This window comes from Drosophila novamexicana, unplaced genomic scaffold (assembly GCF_003285875.2).
Source record: "Drosophila novamexicana strain 15010-1031.04,08,12 unplaced genomic scaffold, DnovRS2.1 tig00000434-arrow-pilon, whole genome shotgun sequence".
Lineage (NCBI taxonomy): Eukaryota > Metazoa > Arthropoda > Insecta > Diptera > Drosophilidae > Drosophila > Drosophila novamexicana.
The window spans coordinates 4835090-4854369 of record NW_020824802.1 but is presented as its reverse complement, the minus strand read 5'-3'; the positions used below and the strand labels follow the sequence as shown (position 1 = coordinate 4854369).

Sequence of the window (19280 nt, the reverse complement as noted above, 5' to 3'; positions counted from 1 at the left end):
CGATTTGTGGTTCGCTTTGAATAGTGCCAATAACCATACAATGTATAGACATACCAAATGGCACTTTTAATCGAAACATGAAAAATCGAAACGAGGCGACCCCAATGGTACCTGCAACCATTTTAGTGTGCCCAGACAGAGTAAGACTGCTGAGAGTGGCAGCCGAACGCCGGCCTCAAAAGCTGAACGTTCAGTATGAAGCCGCATCTCGCTCAGCGCACAACGTCGCGGCTGATGCGTTTTCTTAATATATGTATGTATGCCATTTTTAAATCCTTACAGCCCAAAAACATATGTGTGTATGCATGTGCCGCGCTCATTGCTTTGCGCACTTGCGTCCATCTCTTTCTCCCTCCCCGAGATCTACAAACATTCCTAAGTTTGTGTTGTGTGGATGTGTGCACAATTAGATCGCGGCGTTTGTCGCGAGCCAGAGGTTATTTCTTCAATTGTGTGCCTTTTGTGCCTGTGGTAGCAATAGGCACTCACATTTTCTGCAAGGGTAATTCATCGTCGGCTTGTCGAAGAATTTAAGAAATGACCAAAAATTGACGCACACTCTTTCAAGTAAGCAGTTGTGTGAAATTATTAAAGGGTTCGGCCTGTTCATGTGCAAAATTGCTATTTTCCATGCGTGTTGTAGGGGGAAGGGTACCTGATCGCTGGCATGTGTGCATGATAACTTTTTGGATCGGCCAACCACGCACACTAACACACTCTATATGGATGGAACTATTAATGCGTCTGTGTGCGTGTTGGTTGCCTGCCTGCCTGCCCGATGCAAATTTGACAAAATTAGAAGTTTTTGGCATTTGTGAATTTCGAGCTCTACACACACATATACACACTCACAAACAGACACTTACAAATGTGTGCGAATGAGCTGATCAATGGTTTGTCGCAAGACAGAAATATTTTTATCAATGGGTGCGTAAATTTGGGCGACTGGCACGGTCTTTGTTTTTTTGGCATGTCTGCTGGGCTTGAATGAAACAGGTGGATCGCACTTGTCGCTCGTTTGCACTTTGATATGGAAAAGATGCAAGTAATCTTTTATTGGCCTTATTATAATCTTAGGTTAAAGGGTTTTATGACAGGCAATTAACGATCAGAATGTATAGCATGCGTCTGGATCCATACCATTTTCATTGCCTTTATATACATTTGTGCCTTTTGCGGCTGCAAGCCCTCCGCAGACATGAAAAAAAAACAAAGATCTTAAATTCTTCGACAAGCCGACGATGAATTACCCTTGCAGAAATACGACTTAGATATTTTTGTATTTTAAGCAAAATAGGTCCCTACAGTAAACAGAAAATAAATATAAATATTTCATTTAGGTCAATTAATTGTGTATTAAATAAAATTTGATCAAATTCTTCTCATCATGCCTGACTGGACGAAGAAATACATGATAGAGCATTCAAATGTGAGTGTCTATTGCTACCACAGGCACAAAAGGCACACAATTGAAGAAATAACCTCTGGCTCGCGACAAACGCCGCGATCTACTTGTGCGCACATCTACACAACACAAACTTAGGAATGTTTGTAGATCTCGGGGAGGGAGAAAGAGATGGACGCAAGTGCGCAAAGCAATGAGCGCGGCACATGCATACACACATATGTTTTTGGGCTGTAAGGATTTAAAAATGGCATACATACATATATTAAGAAAACGCATCAGCCGCGACGTTGCGCGCTGAGCGAGATGCGGCTTCATACTGAACGTTCAGCTTTTGAGGCCGGCGTTCGGCTGCCACTCTCAGCAGTCTTACTCTGTCTGGGCACACTAAAATGGTCGCAAGTACCATTGGGGTCGCCTCGTTTCGATTTTTCTTGTTTCGATTAAAAGTTCCATTTGGTATGTCTATACATTGTATGGTTAGTGATAGTGCTGTGTAAGTCATTTGCTACAGACATGTAGCTTTGTTGTTATCGATTGTGCGGACAGCGGGTCAGTGATGGGACTACACCCAGAGAAACCGATGAGCCAGGCCCACCGAGAAACAAGCAGTTCCGTAACAAATAAATTAATTTAAAAACAAGAATTAATTTTAAAATTTAAGTTAAAATGCCGCTGCCACCGCTCATATCCAATGGACTCTCTGCAATATAATTGCACCTTATACAATTTCAGTTATGCAAATGCTTGTTTTTAAGAGCAGCCAGTAGAAGCAGGATTAGCTGAAGTGGATTTATTTGGCAATAGAAAGGGAACAACTGCTAATTGGAAGTGGAAATGGACGCGAAATGTTTTACAAAACACGTTGGATTCCTATCGATATTTTTGATGCAATTGTCAAATGCTGTAACATATAGACATCCTATAAAATGAGAATGCACTATTTTTCATATCTTTTCAAAGATCTCATAATCGATTTTTCTTATCGAAAAACTGACGTCAACAACGAATCCGCAATGCAAAACAATAACAAAAGACTAAGTACAAACGATTTATTATAGTATTAAACCAAGTTATCACGATGTCTTGGTTTAATCTCTGGGATGGACTAAAAACAAAGACCTGTAGATACCTGCTACAAAGGTATTTAGGTCAGTTTTTTGAAAATAATCTTAACTTGGAACAGTTAAAAGTTGATCTTTATAATGGAAAAGCTGTTGTGGAAAATATTTCGTTAAAGGTTAAGGTAAGTAGTATATAAATCTCTGACGTAGGTCAGAGGATTTTGAATAATTATTTTATTGGATATCTAATGAATGTATACGTTTACTAGTTAACAAAGTAAATGTGATGTGAATCTATGTATATACATACGTTTATTAAAATAAACGCATTATCATTCTTGTAATTTCTGTGTTTGTGTATGAAAACGTATGTCGAATTGGAAAACTCTTGTGCTTGGATATTAAATATGAACCACACTTACTACTTATAAATACACAAGAGCTCTCTTAGCAACAACTCAATGGGTTAAGAATAATTTATTATACTTAAGGAAATACTTTAAAAGTTAACACCAATAGGCACATTAAGTAGCATATTGTACCCAACGATTATTACTGTCTTTATATTGTTCCTGAACTCATTAAAAACTGATAAAAAGCGTATAATAGTTTTGTGCAAATGTAACAAGCACAAGCAAAGTATGTATGTATGTATATTGTTGATCAGAATCAACCGCCCAGTCTAGCCAGCCTTGCCTATTTTACTGTCGATCCGTCCGTATGAGTACGTCGCGATCTTAGAGCCTATGAGAGATAGGATCTGGTTTTTCTAGTAGATTCAGGGTATCGCGCAGCTATATATTTAACTTTTACTTGCATTTTTATACCCTGAACCAATTAAAAATGTGTAAAAAGGGTATATTGTATATGTGCAAAATGTAAATGTATGTAACAGGCAGAAGGAAGCGTCTCCGCCCCATAAAGTATATATATTCTTGATCAGCATCAACAGTCGAGTCGATCTAGCCATGTCCGTCCGTCCGTCTGTCCATATGTATGAACGCAAGGATATCATAACCTATAAGAGCTAGACTTGAAATTTTAGCTGTAAGTCCCCCTAGTACCTGCGCAGATCGGGTTTGTTTCCGATAATCGATAACTTGCCCCGTTTCCAAGTAACCGATAAAATCGATATCGTCATCCTGTTTTTTGAACAATTTTGGTAAATAATAACAGCTAGAGTCATCAAACTTGACATGCAGCTTCTAGAATAGTATATATATTTGCATTTGGTGTTGGAAGAAGAGGGTTCAGAGTATCCCCTAGTCGGGAGCTCCCGACTAGAACCTCTTACTTGTTATTTATGTATTTTATTTAGTAATATTTTATTCAATAAACAGCTAAGAGAAACGGAAAATAAATTTTATTAGCAAAAGGCTAAGCAAGATTCGTTGTGTGATCTGTTTCTGGTCAGTGTTTATGTGTATGGGTGTGTATATGAGTATGCAATTATTAATAAATACAATTACGCATGCATTTCCAAGTTTCCTCAACTAAATAAGCATTTATTTGAAACATCAGTTGACAATATGGCACGCGCAGATCAGGTTTGTTTCCAATCGATTGCCTGGGCGGCATACCTGTTCTGGTTTTTAGTAGAGGAAGGATCTCCCCGACTAGACCACTGTTTCATGTTAACATTGCAATAGCACAACTGATGCTTTTTTAAAGACCGAGCTTACAACATAGCTGTGAATTGTATTCGATAGATTTATTCAATTAGTTCTCAATTGTTCCCTTAATGATAAAACTGTTACCTAAGGAATCGAAATAGTTTTTATTTGTTTCCAGGTTGGGAAAGATAATCTAGCTAAGACGATACGGACACATGTTTCGTGGTTGTTGTCACAGTTCTTCTTTGACCAAAGAATATGTTAGCTTTTCAAATTTTCTCGACGGGCAGGGAATTGCAAATTATACAGGAAACATATATGTACATACATATGAACATGTACATATGTATATTAGCACTTAAAAGTTCAAGTTCGTCATCAACAATTGGAAATTGATATATAGTGTTCCAGTGATACAAATTTAAGCCAACATAAAGCGACGCATAGTCAATGTCATATAATTTGTATAATGTAGGGTAATGTTATAAATATTCTAAGGGCACTAATCTTGTTATAGATCCGAATTTTACATTGACAAGCAATATATCTAAAAGTGGTTAATCTCTTATTAAGTTGCAGGGCCGACAAAAGAAATTATATATCTAAAGCAAATATAGAAAATATTGTTCGCAGTAAAGAATTTAAAACCAATATGGAAATTGTGTTTATTAAACATACATACACTGCCGCTCACTCGAATAGCGCCCCTAAATCTTTCAAAGTAAAGCAAGATTTCTCAATAAAATAATAGCTTTCAGGTTTCATATAATTTTGTTTAATTATAATTAAATATTCACCAAATAACAGAAAATAACAATGACAGTTTACCGATAACAATATTTAAAAAATATGTTGTTTGAGTATTCAAAATTGACGCTACAAAAATTGGCTCACTAGAATAGCACACTTCTCCTAATTAGAGTTGGATATTTGATATTTACTGACTAAGCTTAGTAAGTTTAACATGAAATAAGTTATTTTAAACCGATTTAATTATAATTAGTAATGATTAGAGCCCTCACGATTCAGGATAACTTAATATATCGTGTTTGGTAGGGAATATTACAAGCGCTTCATATAATTAAGCGATATTCTTGACCAGGCCTGTTGGAGCGCCTCAATAAGCTTCGATTTTGTAGAATATTGTTTCTCGGATTTATATATTTTCCTTGCTAGCCATTCCCGTCTATTTTCTATAACATTTTAGTCAGGGGAGTAAGGAGGACAGCTTATTAAAGTGATGATCCAGCCAAGCTTTGACGACAATTGCGGCGTGGATCGGGGCGTTATCAAGTTGAAAGTTCCACTGCAAGGTTCCAAACAACTCTCTCACTTCACTTCAGGATAAGTCTGCTCCAAAACGTTTTCGGTGACACTGCGTTCATTTTGGTAGTCGAAAATTGGAGTTGGAGCGTCCCATAATATGAAATTGCTCCCCAAACCATTATACCGCCCAGTCGACTATGCAATCGGTCAAGTTGATGCTCTTCCTTCCTTAAATCGTGAAAGTAATAGTTATACCCATCCGGGCCCTTCAAATTACATTTTTTCCCGTCGGAGAATACAACTCGGTCCCACTCCCGCTGCATGGTCATATTGCCCGAAATAAAACGTTCAACTGTAGAAACACTGGCAACACCAGCCGATTTTTTCACGTCCAATTTTGGGCTAATTTAAATAATATCAACCCATACAATGGAAGTCTTTAAGTTAGTGTACTTGTCGCTTTCGAAACTGAGCGTAAAGGGAATATGAGAAAGGGGGCGCTATTCAAATGAGCCAAATATTTTGTGCGTTTTTTACGCAAGCTATTAAAAATCCGGCGAATTTCCAAATGATACTTATTTTCTACAAGTAGAAGTATTAGGAACAAAATGAAAAAAAATTTTACAACTAACTGCATGAATCTGTGATCTATACGCATTTTCACTTTTCAAGAAAAGGGGCGCTATTTAAGTGAACGGCATTGTATGTATCTCGTTTCCCGTATTCTCCAGGTTGGGAAAATGGTATTTTTGGAAGTATGGTCTTGATTCTTGATTTTTTTGAATGACTTTTTTTTTTTAAGTTACTTTTATTTTTGCTAATTTGTATGACAACAACCAAATGTAAATCACGAACACATTTCTAATCTTGTGGGGCTAAGGGTGTAACGGTAGAGCCTTATCGTGGCGAACGTGCTTTGTGTGTTTTTGGGTATGTATATAAAGAAGCTGGAATGATTGTAACGGGCGTTGGGCGCTGAGCTTTTCAAAGAGATCACTCTAAAGTTTCCCATTCAAATCATGCATTTTTTCCGTGTTTTTACTTATCGGTACAGTGATGCGTATAAGATAATGCCGACAGCTTACTCATGTCTAATTCCACATTCAAGATGTACACAACGCGTTCTTTGGACATATTAATTCGTCCAGCACCATTTGGTGATCATCGTCTTCAAATCACGTTAAAGATCATAATTTAAAATATAAAAATTTTTCAATCGTGTGTTAAAACACTAGCTAAACAACATATGGACTGGACATCACATAGAAGAAAATTGGGCACAAAAGTATCGGTGGCATCTGGTCCAAAATCGCGAGCTAGGGAGTAACATATACATATATTGTCTTTTTATTCGCTTACACTACAGGAAACTGCTTGGCTTACTCTCTTCCATATGATTTGTTCAAAAGAACGGCAACGCCTTTTATTTTTATCTCGGTCGCACTTACTCTCAATGCTCTCTCATGTTTAGAGATTGCTTAAATGTGTGTGTATGTGACCGCACAAGCAAAAATGCGCACAAATTCAATTTTTTCAGAGGTTGGTGGCATTTCTACCACGGTTGGGTTTGACATGTCGATGCGAAATTCTTGCATTTTAGCTCGTTATCGTTGGTAAGGGTACCTAATCGTTGTCATGTGTGCATTCACGATTCTTTGGACGTGCTGTATTCACGCACACTTGTATATTTTGTATATGAATACAAGCACTTATGTGCTTGTGTGCCTGTTGCTTGCCTTCCTGCCTGTCCCCGATGCAAGTTTGACAAGATTTTGGAATTACTGATTTTCCTCTACACCTCTACACAAATCGTTGTATATAGCAGCTACTTTACTTTTATTGTGTTTTGGGAAATATATTTGTTTCAACTATTTTTAGCTCAAAATAGGTGTAAAAATAGCTGTGCTATTCAGAACATCGAGTTTTTTGCTAAACGAAACGTGACTGTTTTTTTAATTTTAAATTTTCACTTTTTTAATTGTGTGTTTATTGTTGTAATAAACTCAATAAAAATGGGTAATAGAGGTCGACGTTTATGGGTTGCCTTTTTTCCATCATTTCCCATCATATAAATGAGAAAGTTCAACAGATTTTTAGATGAAAATCCAAAATTTGAATGATGGTGCTTGTTTTGAAGTATGGGCAATTATTGTGTCAATTACTATCAAAATTTGGCAATTCAGTTGACAGTTAAACAGACTCTAATATTATTAAATTTGGAATTAGGTACAAACACTGCATTTTTACATTTTATTACATTCCGTGTTGAATAATTATGTTTCCTAATTTTTTTTAAAGGTTTAATAAGTAATAATGAGTTTATAGTTATCTTTATCTGAATGTCACTACCGCCATTAAATTTGTTAGTGCCTCCAAAATGAATAGATTCTACTGTATTGTTTTTTCTTTAAAAATGTTGCTTATAATTTTAGTTTGTTCTTCGGATATATCAGTGTTAACTATGTTGTGTTTCGACAACAAGATGGTAAAATTTATTTTGCGTCAATCTTCCATTGATTAATATATTTGAATATTTTGAAAGTTTTTTTCTTTCTGTTAATTTGTTTACTTTTTCTATTGTAAGCTGTTTTGAAAATTGCAAAAAGAAATTGCGATTTTGTCGTCAAATCATGTTCCGGTATTCGCAAATCGCAAGATTACTGCTGTTTAAAAACGGCTATGAATTCGCGATTTCAAAAGTAAATTACACATAAAAATTAAAAAAAAACTTTTGCTTGATTCTCTGATGCTATCAAATTATTTGTATGACCAATATGCATTAAAATATATTTTTAATAAATTGTTTATTGATTAATCCATTTGAAAATCACTGAAAGCTTCAACAATTTGCAATTTCGATGGGTGACAATTTTTTATACCCATAAGTTTATATGGGTTGACAAGGTGCACGGAGGAACGTGAAGTGTTTTGAAAAACTAGTTTAAAATAATTTAAGTAATATTAAATATAAATATATAACAAATAAAATGAGCTTTGTAAAAAAGTCAAAATGTGTTTCTATTTAAAGCTAAATTTAAATCGTGTTTTTTTTAAATCAATTACTTTGGGTAGCAGCTTAGTAAGCTGTTCAAAAAGACTAAAGTTGTTGACAAAATAATCTCTATGTATAAAACTGTTTGTCCTGACTGACTGATTGAGCTAGGAAGCACAAATTTTCACTGTAGTTACCTTTTGTGATGAAGGTGCACGTTAAGACGGAGTTTCGGGAAATTCTACCCGCAAGTAGGGAAAAATCGCGAAAAACATTTGAGTGATACTTTTTTGCTTACCATCCGATCGGCCTCAAACTCAATTTCAAAGTTCTTAGTTCAAATTCATTTGAGGGGCGTTTCACACCTTTCCAAAAATGTATTCCTCCTTGGAAATGGAAGCTATTTCCACAAAAGTGGTTAGTTAGCAAAAAACGTTGGTATGAAACTTTTTGGTTAACCATCGGATCGGTCTCAAAATTCTTTTCAAAGATCCTTCCTCAAATTCATTTGAGGGGTGTTTCGCACTTTTTGGAAAATCTATCCCTCCTTGGTGGGTGACGTTTTTTGATTTTTGAGATTTTTTTGGTGACGTTTTAATTTTTATCCGATTTGCTTCAAAATTATTTTTAAAGCTCTACATAAAAACTTAATGAATACGTGTTTAAACGGTTTGGGAAATTCCACCCGCAACAGTGGTAAATTGGGGGAAAACGTTGGTATAAAAGTTGTTTGTTTACCGTCCGATCAGTTTCAAAATAATTTTCAAAGCTTTTTGAGAACATATATTTTATACGTGCCACGGGCAAGGCCCGTCTAATATATAAAAAAAGGTTTGTTAAAGGATACCGTGTAGCTGTGGAACGTGCTTAAGCTAGACCTCCAACTAAGAACACCTCAGGGTGAAAGCAGACATATATTGTACGTATTGCCAAGATTATTATATTTGTTATATTTTTTTTAAAGGTGTGGTCGGAAAATGACCACTCACATAATATGAGTACAGAATATGCAAGGAATTAAAAGTACACCCAAATTGCAATCCAGCTGATTAGGGACGAAATAGCACGATTGTATGGTCTTTTTTATGGCATAAGAGGCACAAGAAGCACAAGCAGAAGGGTTTCCATATGAAGGAGGTCCACGAGGAGGCGCCAGTGACTATTAATAAATATATTTAAACATTGGTTCACAAATAAGTGGGCGCTAAAGGCATGCGTTCACCAATATTTTGAGCTGCATAATTTTGTTTATTAAAGTTGCTCTCTTTCATAAATCTGCCAAAATAAAACTGGCGTCCAATCCATTTCAGATGCCCTTGCCTAGCTCTTTCTCCAAACAATGAAGTCATGGCAAGATCCTGGGAATCTCCACTTTATAATTGCATACCTGTAAGGAAGCCAAAGTAAATCTACATATATATATCGCCCATTTTAAATTAATTTACTTATCACATAACACTGACTTTTAAAACAAAAATATTAAAAAATACTATCTCATACCCCACCGCAGGCTTGCCAAAAAAAACAAAGTCCGTGCCAGTCGCCCAAATTTACGCACCCATTCTTAAAAATATCTCTGCCTTACGACAAACCCTTGATCAGCTCATTCGCACACATTTGTGTGTGTGTAGAGTTCGAAATTCACAAATACCAAAAGCTTCAAATTTTGTCAAATTTACATCGGGCAGGCAGGCAGGCAACCAACACGCACACAAACGCATTAATGCTTCCATCCATATAGAAAAGTGTGTTGGTGTGCGTGGTTGGCCGACCCAAAAAGTTATCATGCACACATGCCAGCGATCAGGTACCCTTACCCTTACAACACGCGTGGAAAATTGCAATTTTGCACATGAACCCTTTAATAATTTCACACAACTGCTTACTTGAAAGAGTGTGCGTCAATTTTTGGTCTTTTCTTAAAATTCTTCGACAAGCCGACGATGAATTACCCTTGCAGAAATACGACTTAGATATTTTTGTATATTAAGCAAAATAGGTCCCTACAGTAAACAGAAAATAAATATAAATATTTTATTTAGGTCAATTAATTGTGTATTAAATAAAATTTGATAAAATTCTTCTCATCATGCCTGACTGGGCGAAGAAATACATGATAGGGCATTCAAATGTGAGTGCCTATTGCTACCACAGGCACAAAAGGCACACAATTGAAGAAATAACCTCTGGCTCGCGACAAACGTCGCGATCCACACAGCACAGACGTATGAATAATTGTAGATCTCGGGGTTTTGTGGAAGCTATGCAGTGAGAAAGAGATGGATGCAAGTACGCGAAGTAATGAGTGAGAGCGAGGCACATGCATACACACATATGTTTTTGGGTTGTAAGGATTTATAAATGGCATACATACATATATTAAGAAAACGCATCATCAGCCGCGACGTTGTGCGTTGAGCGAGATGCGGCTTCATACTGAACGTTCAGCTTTTGAGGCCGGCGTTCGGCTGCCACTCTCAGCAGTCTTACTCTGTCTGGGCACACTAAAATGGTCGCAGGTACCATTGGGGTCGCCTCGTTTCAATTTTTCTTGTTTCGATTAAAAGTGCCATTTGGTATGTCTATACATTGTATCACTAGTGGTATCACTAACCATACAATGCATAGATACACCAAACAGCATTATAATCGAAACACGATAAATCGCAACGAGGGACAAATGTGATCTGATCAGAAGAAGCAACAATGTTAATTCCTTTTTAAAACCTAATAATGATTTATGTATGTATGTTTTAGACAGTCGGAAACATCTTAGACCCCATAAAATAAATATATTCTTAATCAGCATCAATAGCCGAGTTGTTCTAGCTTTGTCAGACAACCTGTTCGTAAGAACAAACCCGTCGATATCCGAACCTTTGAGAGCTACAAGCTTGGATTTTTTAACTTGACTCATCCTAGTGCCAACGCAGTATTTAGTTTCCAAGCAATTCATATAAATCTATATGAAAATTCGTTGAGCAGAAGCTAAGGTTTGAGATTCAGAGACACCACATTTGTTATGTTGGACGGTCGTAAAATATACACATAGAAGAATATTTGACTTTTTAGATGCCTCCCCCCATCCTCACGAAATTAAAAAAGAAATGGATGCTCTTAATATTTTGTGCGAGTATGTGTATCTCCTAGTAGTGCACTCTCGACTAGAGCAGTCTTACTTGTACTTATACTTGTACAGTAAAACTTAATGGGATATTAATATGTTTCATATTTTCTGCTCAAATTGTTGTACCATGCCAATATGCAATCGCGCATTGCTTCAAAAACACGTATTTAAACGCCATACACACGTACACGTACAGACTACATCGCATATGATTTGAATGCGCACTGATCCCGAGGCGTCTAAAAAAACATTAAAATAAATCATGAATTAGACCAGCAAGCATATTCTCATAAGTATAGGCCAGTGCAAACTTTTGATCGGTACTTTTACGGAGGTTATTGAAAAATACATAGAAACTTTGCGAGCTGAGACAAAAATGTGAAATGTTATAAATCAAAATTCCGGTGCTTGACGACTTACCAAAAAGAGCTGTTACAGTTTAACAAAATGTTTGTTGATGAAGACGACAACTTAGCGTCAAATCCTTACTAATTCTTCACAAACAGTGGGAGCTTTCTTTGCGATTATAGTTGGGTAGCTACATTCTACAAAAATCGGCGTTCAGCAATAGTTATTTATTAATTTTTTTAATTAAATTTATATTTTAAATACAAAAAAAAAAAAATGTTATTGTGTCAAAAAATCATAATGAATTTCAGTTGGCTTCTTACTGGGCTACTATTCTAGAAAAACCACCTTGAATAAAAGTGTCTAATATTTTATGTTATTCATTTCGATAAGCTATTACAGCAACTGCCGCAATGCGTTGTTTGGCTACTTGTTATTCCCTGAACCCATTGAAAATGGGTAAAAAGGGTATATAATATATTTGTGAAAATGTATGTAACAGGTAAAAGGAAGCATCTCCGGCCCCATAAAGTGTATATGGTCTTGTCAGCATCAATAGCTGACTCGATCGTCTGTCCGTCTGTCCGTACATATGAACGCAAGGATCTCAGAACCTATAAAAGCTAGAGACTTAACATTTTTATCATAGGCCCGCGCAGTACGAGTTTATTCCAAGTAATCGATAAAACCCAATATCGAAATCATGTTTTTTGAGAAAATCTTGTAAGTTATAAGAGCTAGAGTCACCAAGCTTGGCATATAGCTTTTAGAATGGCGTATGTATCAAGTATCCTTTATTTTTTAACTATTGCCACCTCAAAGCTACCACCACATAGCTATAAATCAATAATAAATCAAATAAACCAACTTGTATTTCCCACAAATAAAAAACACAATCTTCATGCAATTGAGTTTTTAAGAATAAATAGTACAAGTAGATTTAGATATAGTACATCAAAATCGGTTAAGACACACAGAAACACACAAAAATTGTAGTTATATATATGTTTGTTGGCCACGTGTCAGCGGTCGAGTCCTATATTGGAAAACATTTTTTTTTTTGTTTTATAAATTTATTTTTATTACTAACGAGCGCATACCGTCAGCTGCATTTGGTGTTGGTAGAAGAGTGTTCGGGTATCCCCTACTCGGGAGCTCCCGACCAGAGCCTCTTACTTTTTCTCTATTTAAAAAAAACCAAAAGTGTTTAACTTAATTAATGTTGGTTAATGGATCGAGGTAAATGTTGGTCATAACAACCAAGGAAAACAAGGTACAAATATCAAGAATAAGCAGGCATGCCTATTTGAATACCCTCCCTCCTATGACAGACTTTGTCACCGACTCTAGATTTGCAATATTTTGTTCCCAGCCCGAACGTTTATAGCTTATGGAGTAGACTTTGGTTTTACTTGCATAAATATTTTAACAAATTATTTTAATTTAAGTCCTTTTTGAAAATATTTATGTTCTAGGCTCTCAATGATTTGTTTGAAGACCAAGGCTGGGCTTTTGAAGTGATTTCCGGGCATATTGGATGTTTAACGGCAATGGTACCGTGGAATGCTCTTATGACAAACGATAGCTCCCTTAATATTTCAAACTTGACAATAACTTTGAGACCAGTCACACGTTGTCAAAGTGGAACAACTATGTTAGAGTCTATGTGGTCTTCCGTTAGTAGTTCAATGCAAATGGCGGAAGAATGCATGAAGCAAATTGATGATGACGTACCATTTTTAAACCACAACAATACCTTGATTGGCTTAGAAAAGTTTGCGGAGACCATTGATAACGGTGAGTTATAGTTCATCTCAATATCTTAAGATAGTTTAAGCGCAGCATATACTTAATTTTTAATTCGTGCCTGTAATAGCTTAGGACTAAATTCTGTAAAAATATAATAAGCTATGTTCGCAAGGAGATCACAAGTGAACTATTATTATTTACTTCACTTGGCTAAAATCAGCCTGCGGTGTAAGTGATCCACACAGCGCCGAACCACTGCGCTGTAGGGTACATGGCTTAGTATGGACCAAGTATTATAAGCTTTAGAATTAATAATACTCTAGTCGGGTGTCGCCGACATTTTTAGAGAATAAATATAGAACTTAAATGTATGTTTTTACGGATATGAAAGGCTGTTGCTTTTATCCAAAATTTGAAAAATTCCGTATCTGTGTACAATGTATTATCTGTACAATGATTTATTTTTAGTTATGCAAGAAGAACGAATTCTTAATATTGATTTTTATTTATATTATGGAAATAACACGGAATATTCTCGTAATGAGAACATATATTTTAAATTTAAAATCTGTAGCTCATATAGACTGGTAGAATTTAATGGAAAGACGCAGCTCGTCAACCTGTTCAAGAATAAACATTCTTAATCGGGTCGCAGATACTTTCCTTTGCCTATAATCGCAAAACCATTATACTCGTTTTACCCATTTAAATTGGTTTAGAGTTTAAAAACCGCTTTGGCTATGAGTAAAGGAAATTCATCTTTGGCAATGAGGCTTTATCTTGACGGCAACCAGCTAGTACCGATATAAAACTGGTTCAGAAATAGGTTTAGGCTTCGATGCATAGGGCGACCGACAATGCTAAATCTAGTAGGGTTTCATCACTCGGAATATCAAATCTGCAACACCATTGGTAACACTGTTGGCAACCAGTGAAGTACCACCTTAAAATCTGATCAAAAAACAATTTCTTCTAAAGGCACATGCAAAATGTGTCTATTTTTGGCACCCAACGCCATGGCACCGGTTTTAGCTTTCAAGGCGCAAATTTTGATAAAGCCAACAAACTACAAATGTGGTCCTTTCCGTTTTATTCCAGGCATATAAGTAACACCCATTTTGACAATTGGTGATCTTCTAAATGTCGATGAAACGTGGTATGCGGATTGACTTTAACTTTTTAAAAGATTTTGTTATATTTTGTAGTCGGTTAAAAAATAAGAGTGAGTTTGATCATTCAATGCGAACTATGACCCGCTAATTTCCTTCATTAAAGCATTATTATTCGGGTCGTACAGACGAGAAACAGATGACAATATGTCTGTCGAGTACTTAAAAGCCTTATCGCGAGAACATCAAATGAGCACTAATGTTTTGGGGTCCTTCTGTTTGTCAAGGTTATGACGAATGGTTGTAGGACAGCAATCAACTCTTTATGCAAAACGTGCACAAACAGAAACTGTAGTTGAGGGTCTTCACTAGATATCAGGTCATCCACGTAGAAACCACTTCCTGTCGTTTTCGAAGATGGTCGATGTTACTCTGCCCTAAAAAGTCTCTTAAAAGCATTCTTGCAGTCTTCCCAAGCAGGAAGCTTCCTGTAGTCAAGGGTACACTATGTCTGCTTTGCTCATAGTAAAGTGTTTCAGATTATAGATTTCCTGATTGTCCAATGATAATAAATCCTCATAAATAGCCATAACATTAGGAAGTAAGCGGAAGTCAACTTTAGACAATTTTTTCATAAAATTTGCTAATAGCTGCCAATGCCTTCTTGTATTTATCATTTGTAACCTGATGAAACTAAATCGATTTAAAGGGTTGTCTGCAAACAGGATGTCATTAGTTCAACTTTTCTTAAGTTTATTATGCTTTCCCAAAAATCGCTAAAATGAGATACTTAACAGGCATATGATTTCTTTCATTTTTATACCTTGAACCCATTAAAATTGGTATATGTATATTTGTGCACATGTATGTCACAGGCAGAAGGAAGCATCCACGACCCCATAGAGTATCTATATTCTTGATCAGCATCAACAGCTGAGTCGATCTGTTTGTCCGTCCGTCTGTCCGTATGTTTGAACGCAAGGATCTAAGAACATATAAGAGCTAGAGACTTGAAATGTAGATCCTCCTAGTGCTCGCGGAGAGCGAGTTTGTTTTCGATAATCGACAACTTGGCCTGTTTTCAATTATTCGATAAAAATCAGTATCGAAATCAAGTTTTTTGTGCAAATTGGGTAAGTATTAAGAGCAAGAGTCACCAAACTTGATATGTTGCTTCTAGAATATTATATATATATCAAGTATTCGTTATTTTATACTTATCACCACCTCCCCGCTAGCTCCGCAGAGCTATAAATTGAGATAATAACCCAACTTGTATTACCCACCAATATAAGCCATAAATTAAATGCAATTGACATTTTGAGAATACACAAGGTCTCTATGGTACAATAAGATATACTGTGGAAAATTTCACTAAGATCGGTTAAGAAACAAAAGTTATGTGTTTACCGCAGCAAGCGTTAATTCCAAGAATTTCTGTATACATGTTTGCACATACATTCATACGCGTCTGCTTCGAATTCTTTCTACAGCATAGCAATTGCGATTGTTTTCTGTGCTGCTATTTATTTTAACTCTTTTTCCTCAATAGGACTCAATTATAGGTGTGGATGTTGAGTAGAGGCAGTGGCAAGTGGTGCGGTCTGTCGCGAGCTCGAGCCCTACGGGAGAAACTATTTTTTTGTGGCTAGTATGGCTGCTGAGTAGAGTCGGCAGCAAGTAATGCGATCAGATGCGAGTTCGAACTCTCCCAATAAAACATTTTTTAAAATTTATCTTTATAACTTCAAACGATCGCGTAGCTCGTTAGCATTTGGTGTTGGAATAAGTAGAGAAGAAGACTAGAACCTCTTACTTGTTTTCTTGCCAGTAGTGCTGTTTTGTTGGTTACTTGTTTTAAATATATTTTTATTTTAATTCAGTGGTGGAAAACTTAAGATTAATTTTTCTAACTTCAATATATTGGCAATGTTTCGGTAGCTGTTCTGAGAAGACGTAATTCTCCTCGCTATACGATGATGATGATGAGAAGTACGATCCCCAGAACTTCCATAATAAAAGAGTGCCGCTTTTTAAACCGATTAGTCCTAAATGGGGCGTTTCTGTAAATTGATGCACAAGTAAATAATATGGTAGAGTATGTTGGAATTAGTTAATATTAAGGTGGATGGCCGATCGGCTGAGTAAAATCGTATATTGATTTATTTTCGGGTCGGTTGACTCGATGCTGTCGCAGTGGCCAGAAATGCGGCGTAGGCGCCTTATGCAGGTGTCGTAATTTTCGATGACTGCTGTTTGTGTCACTGATCGCCGAAAACGCGGCGAAAACATTTCTTCATGGTAGCGTAGCTAACACCTAAGTTATCTAAAATAACAACATATAGGCATTCTACTTTCCAACATTTGGTTCCCGCACGTGGCTAGTCAACGTGCCAGGAAAAGCTGCACCACTTTAGGTGCATACGAGGTCAACGCACTCGTTAGGCAGCCAACTGTGGGATCGCAAATTCGGCATTATTGCATTGTTGTGAAATCAGCGGAACCAAGAAAGTTCGTTGGTTCCCAAGAAATGCGAACCCCTGCGAAATGCAGAATTGGTGCATTTCCGCAGACACAACAACACCACTTCGTTGGACTGAGGTTTTATTAGGTATTAACTAAGATGCAAAATTTAGTTTGTAATACCAACTAATTGTAACCACATAGTGCTGCTAATAAATAAATAAAAGGTTTTTTTTATAACTTATAACCGAATTGGTTAATTAGCGCCTGAGCAGGCACTGGCGAAACTACTAAAAAACAAAAGGACCATAAGAAGTCCGTTCGTGTAAAGTCTAGAGGCTAAAGTTTTCAAAGTTTTCGCGAGTTTAACGTGTAACAAGTAATTGGCCCCTTAGTAGGCTAAAAGTGCAAGTGCAGTGCAACAAAAAGGGCGTCCTAGTCCTAGCCACCTCGTGTACACATAATATAAAAAAATTCACATAGTGAAGAAAAACACAACTAATCGCATAGTAAACAATACAATATCTATTCAAGAGTGACCACAAATAAAAAATAAGTGCACATAGTGAATACAAACAAATCCTATCAAAATAATGATTACAAATAGAACAAAAAAAGAAGAAGGTTCATATAGTGAAGGAAAACAACTCCCGATCAAGAAAGATCTCAAATAAAAGGCCACTTCGTGAATAAAGTCAATTCATAAGAGGAGCAACAAAAAGAAAAATTACACCAACCAGAAGAAGTAAAAACAAAACAAAACAATATCAACAAGTAAACATCAACTATTGTATTTGTAAAACGGTAAAATCTTCAAAGAAATAAGAAATACTACTTATAAGAAAAAAGAAAAAGAAAACCCTAAAAAATAGAATTTATATGATCGCGGAAGATCTAATAATAGAATACTTTTCAGCAATGCCACTAAATAATGTGCCCAATACTACTAACCCCTCTGGTCCCTCTCCACTAACTCGTTTTTCCAAATCCCAAAAAGTAGAACTAACCAATTTGATTTAACAGGCAGTTAGGAATACTATTAATCTTAGAAGATTTTGAGGCACAAATAGATTTTAGCAGAAATCTGTCGGATTCTGAGTAGGTACCAAACATTGTAAAATGTCTCAGGGAATTTTCGGGAAAAGCAAATGAGCTTAACTCATGGTGAAAATCAGTTGACAGAATATTAAAAATGTACGTAAGCCAAACCAAAAATTCACCGAAATATTTTGTTATTTTGCATACAATCAGACATAAGATTATCGGAGAAGCCGATACTGCCACAACACTAGAGTCGTATCGTACATCTATCAACTGGATAAAATTAAGATATTGCCTTTTGCAACATTACACACTCAAACGATTGGTACTTTAGAATACCAATTAAACACACTAGTTCAAGGCAGAGATAATATAACTACCTTCTATCAAAAAAATGTACAAGATTCTCTCCAATATCCTGGACAAGATCGACTTGCAATGACTCATTCTTATAGAGGTAGGGCATTAGACACGTTCAGACGAGAATTAAATGGCAATTTGCCAATGAAGAAGCCTCGGCTTATACGCACTTTAGGCATCGGCTGTGCCCCTTTTCAATCGTATCGGCGGTAATTGTTCAATCGTGTGAAATTTGTAGAGAATAAATATGGCACTTAAATGTGTGTCTTTACGGATATGAAAGGCTGTTGCTTCTATACAACATTTGAAAATTCCTTATCTGTGTACAATGTATTATCTGTACAATGATTTATTTTTAATTATGCAAGAAGAACGAATTCTTAATATTGATTTTTATTTATATTATGGAAATAACACGGAATATTCTCGTAATGAGAACATATATTTTAAATTTAAAATCTGTAGCTCATACAGACTGGTAGAATTTAATGGAAAGACGCAGCTCGTCAACCTGTTCAAGAATAAACATTCTTAATGGGGTCGCAGACACTTTCGTTTGCCTATAATCGCAAAACCATTATACTCGTTTTACCCATTTAAATTGGTTTAGAGTTTAAAAACCGCTATCCTTTGGCTATGAGTAAAGGAAATTAATCTTTGTCAATGTCTTTGGCAATGAGGCTTAATCTTGACGGCAACCAGCTAGTACCAATATAAAACTGGTTCAGAAATAGGTTTAGGCT

General features: G+C 36.1%; 1 protein-coding gene and 1 long non-coding RNA gene across 10 annotated transcripts in view; one reads left to right on the top strand and one right to left on the bottom strand.

Annotated features, from left to right (window-relative positions):
- Nucleotides 1-2420: 2420 nt before the first annotated feature.
- LOC115760348 (autophagy-related protein 2 homolog B) overlaps nt 2421-19280 on the top strand; it is a 282487-nt gene continuing 265627 nt past the window's right edge. For all 5 annotated transcript variants that reach the window (XR_004017603.1, XM_030701631.1, XM_030701630.1 and 2 more), the window contains exons 1-2: nt 2421-2651; nt 13291-13612. Coding sequence is in view for 4 of the 5 variants with exons in the window: in XM_030701631.1 (XP_030557491.1) it covers nt 2487-2651; nt 13291-13612 (487 nt within the window). In the remaining variant the exon portion in view is untranslated. The remainder of the gene's footprint in view (nt 2652-13290; nt 13613-19280) is intronic.
- Nucleotides 9283-12078, bottom strand: LOC115760349. Of its 5 annotated transcripts, none has more exons than XR_004017604.1 (4): nt 11888-12078; nt 11594-11832; nt 9563-9727; nt 9283-9499 (listed from the first exon to the last, which is right to left on the bottom strand). It is a non-coding gene; the product is annotated as an uncharacterized LOC115760349 (long non-coding RNA). The 5 variants fall into 5 exon arrangements; XR_004017608.1 differs by having other exon boundaries at nt 11594-11706; XR_004017606.1 differs by having other exon boundaries at nt 11656-11832; nt 11888-12077.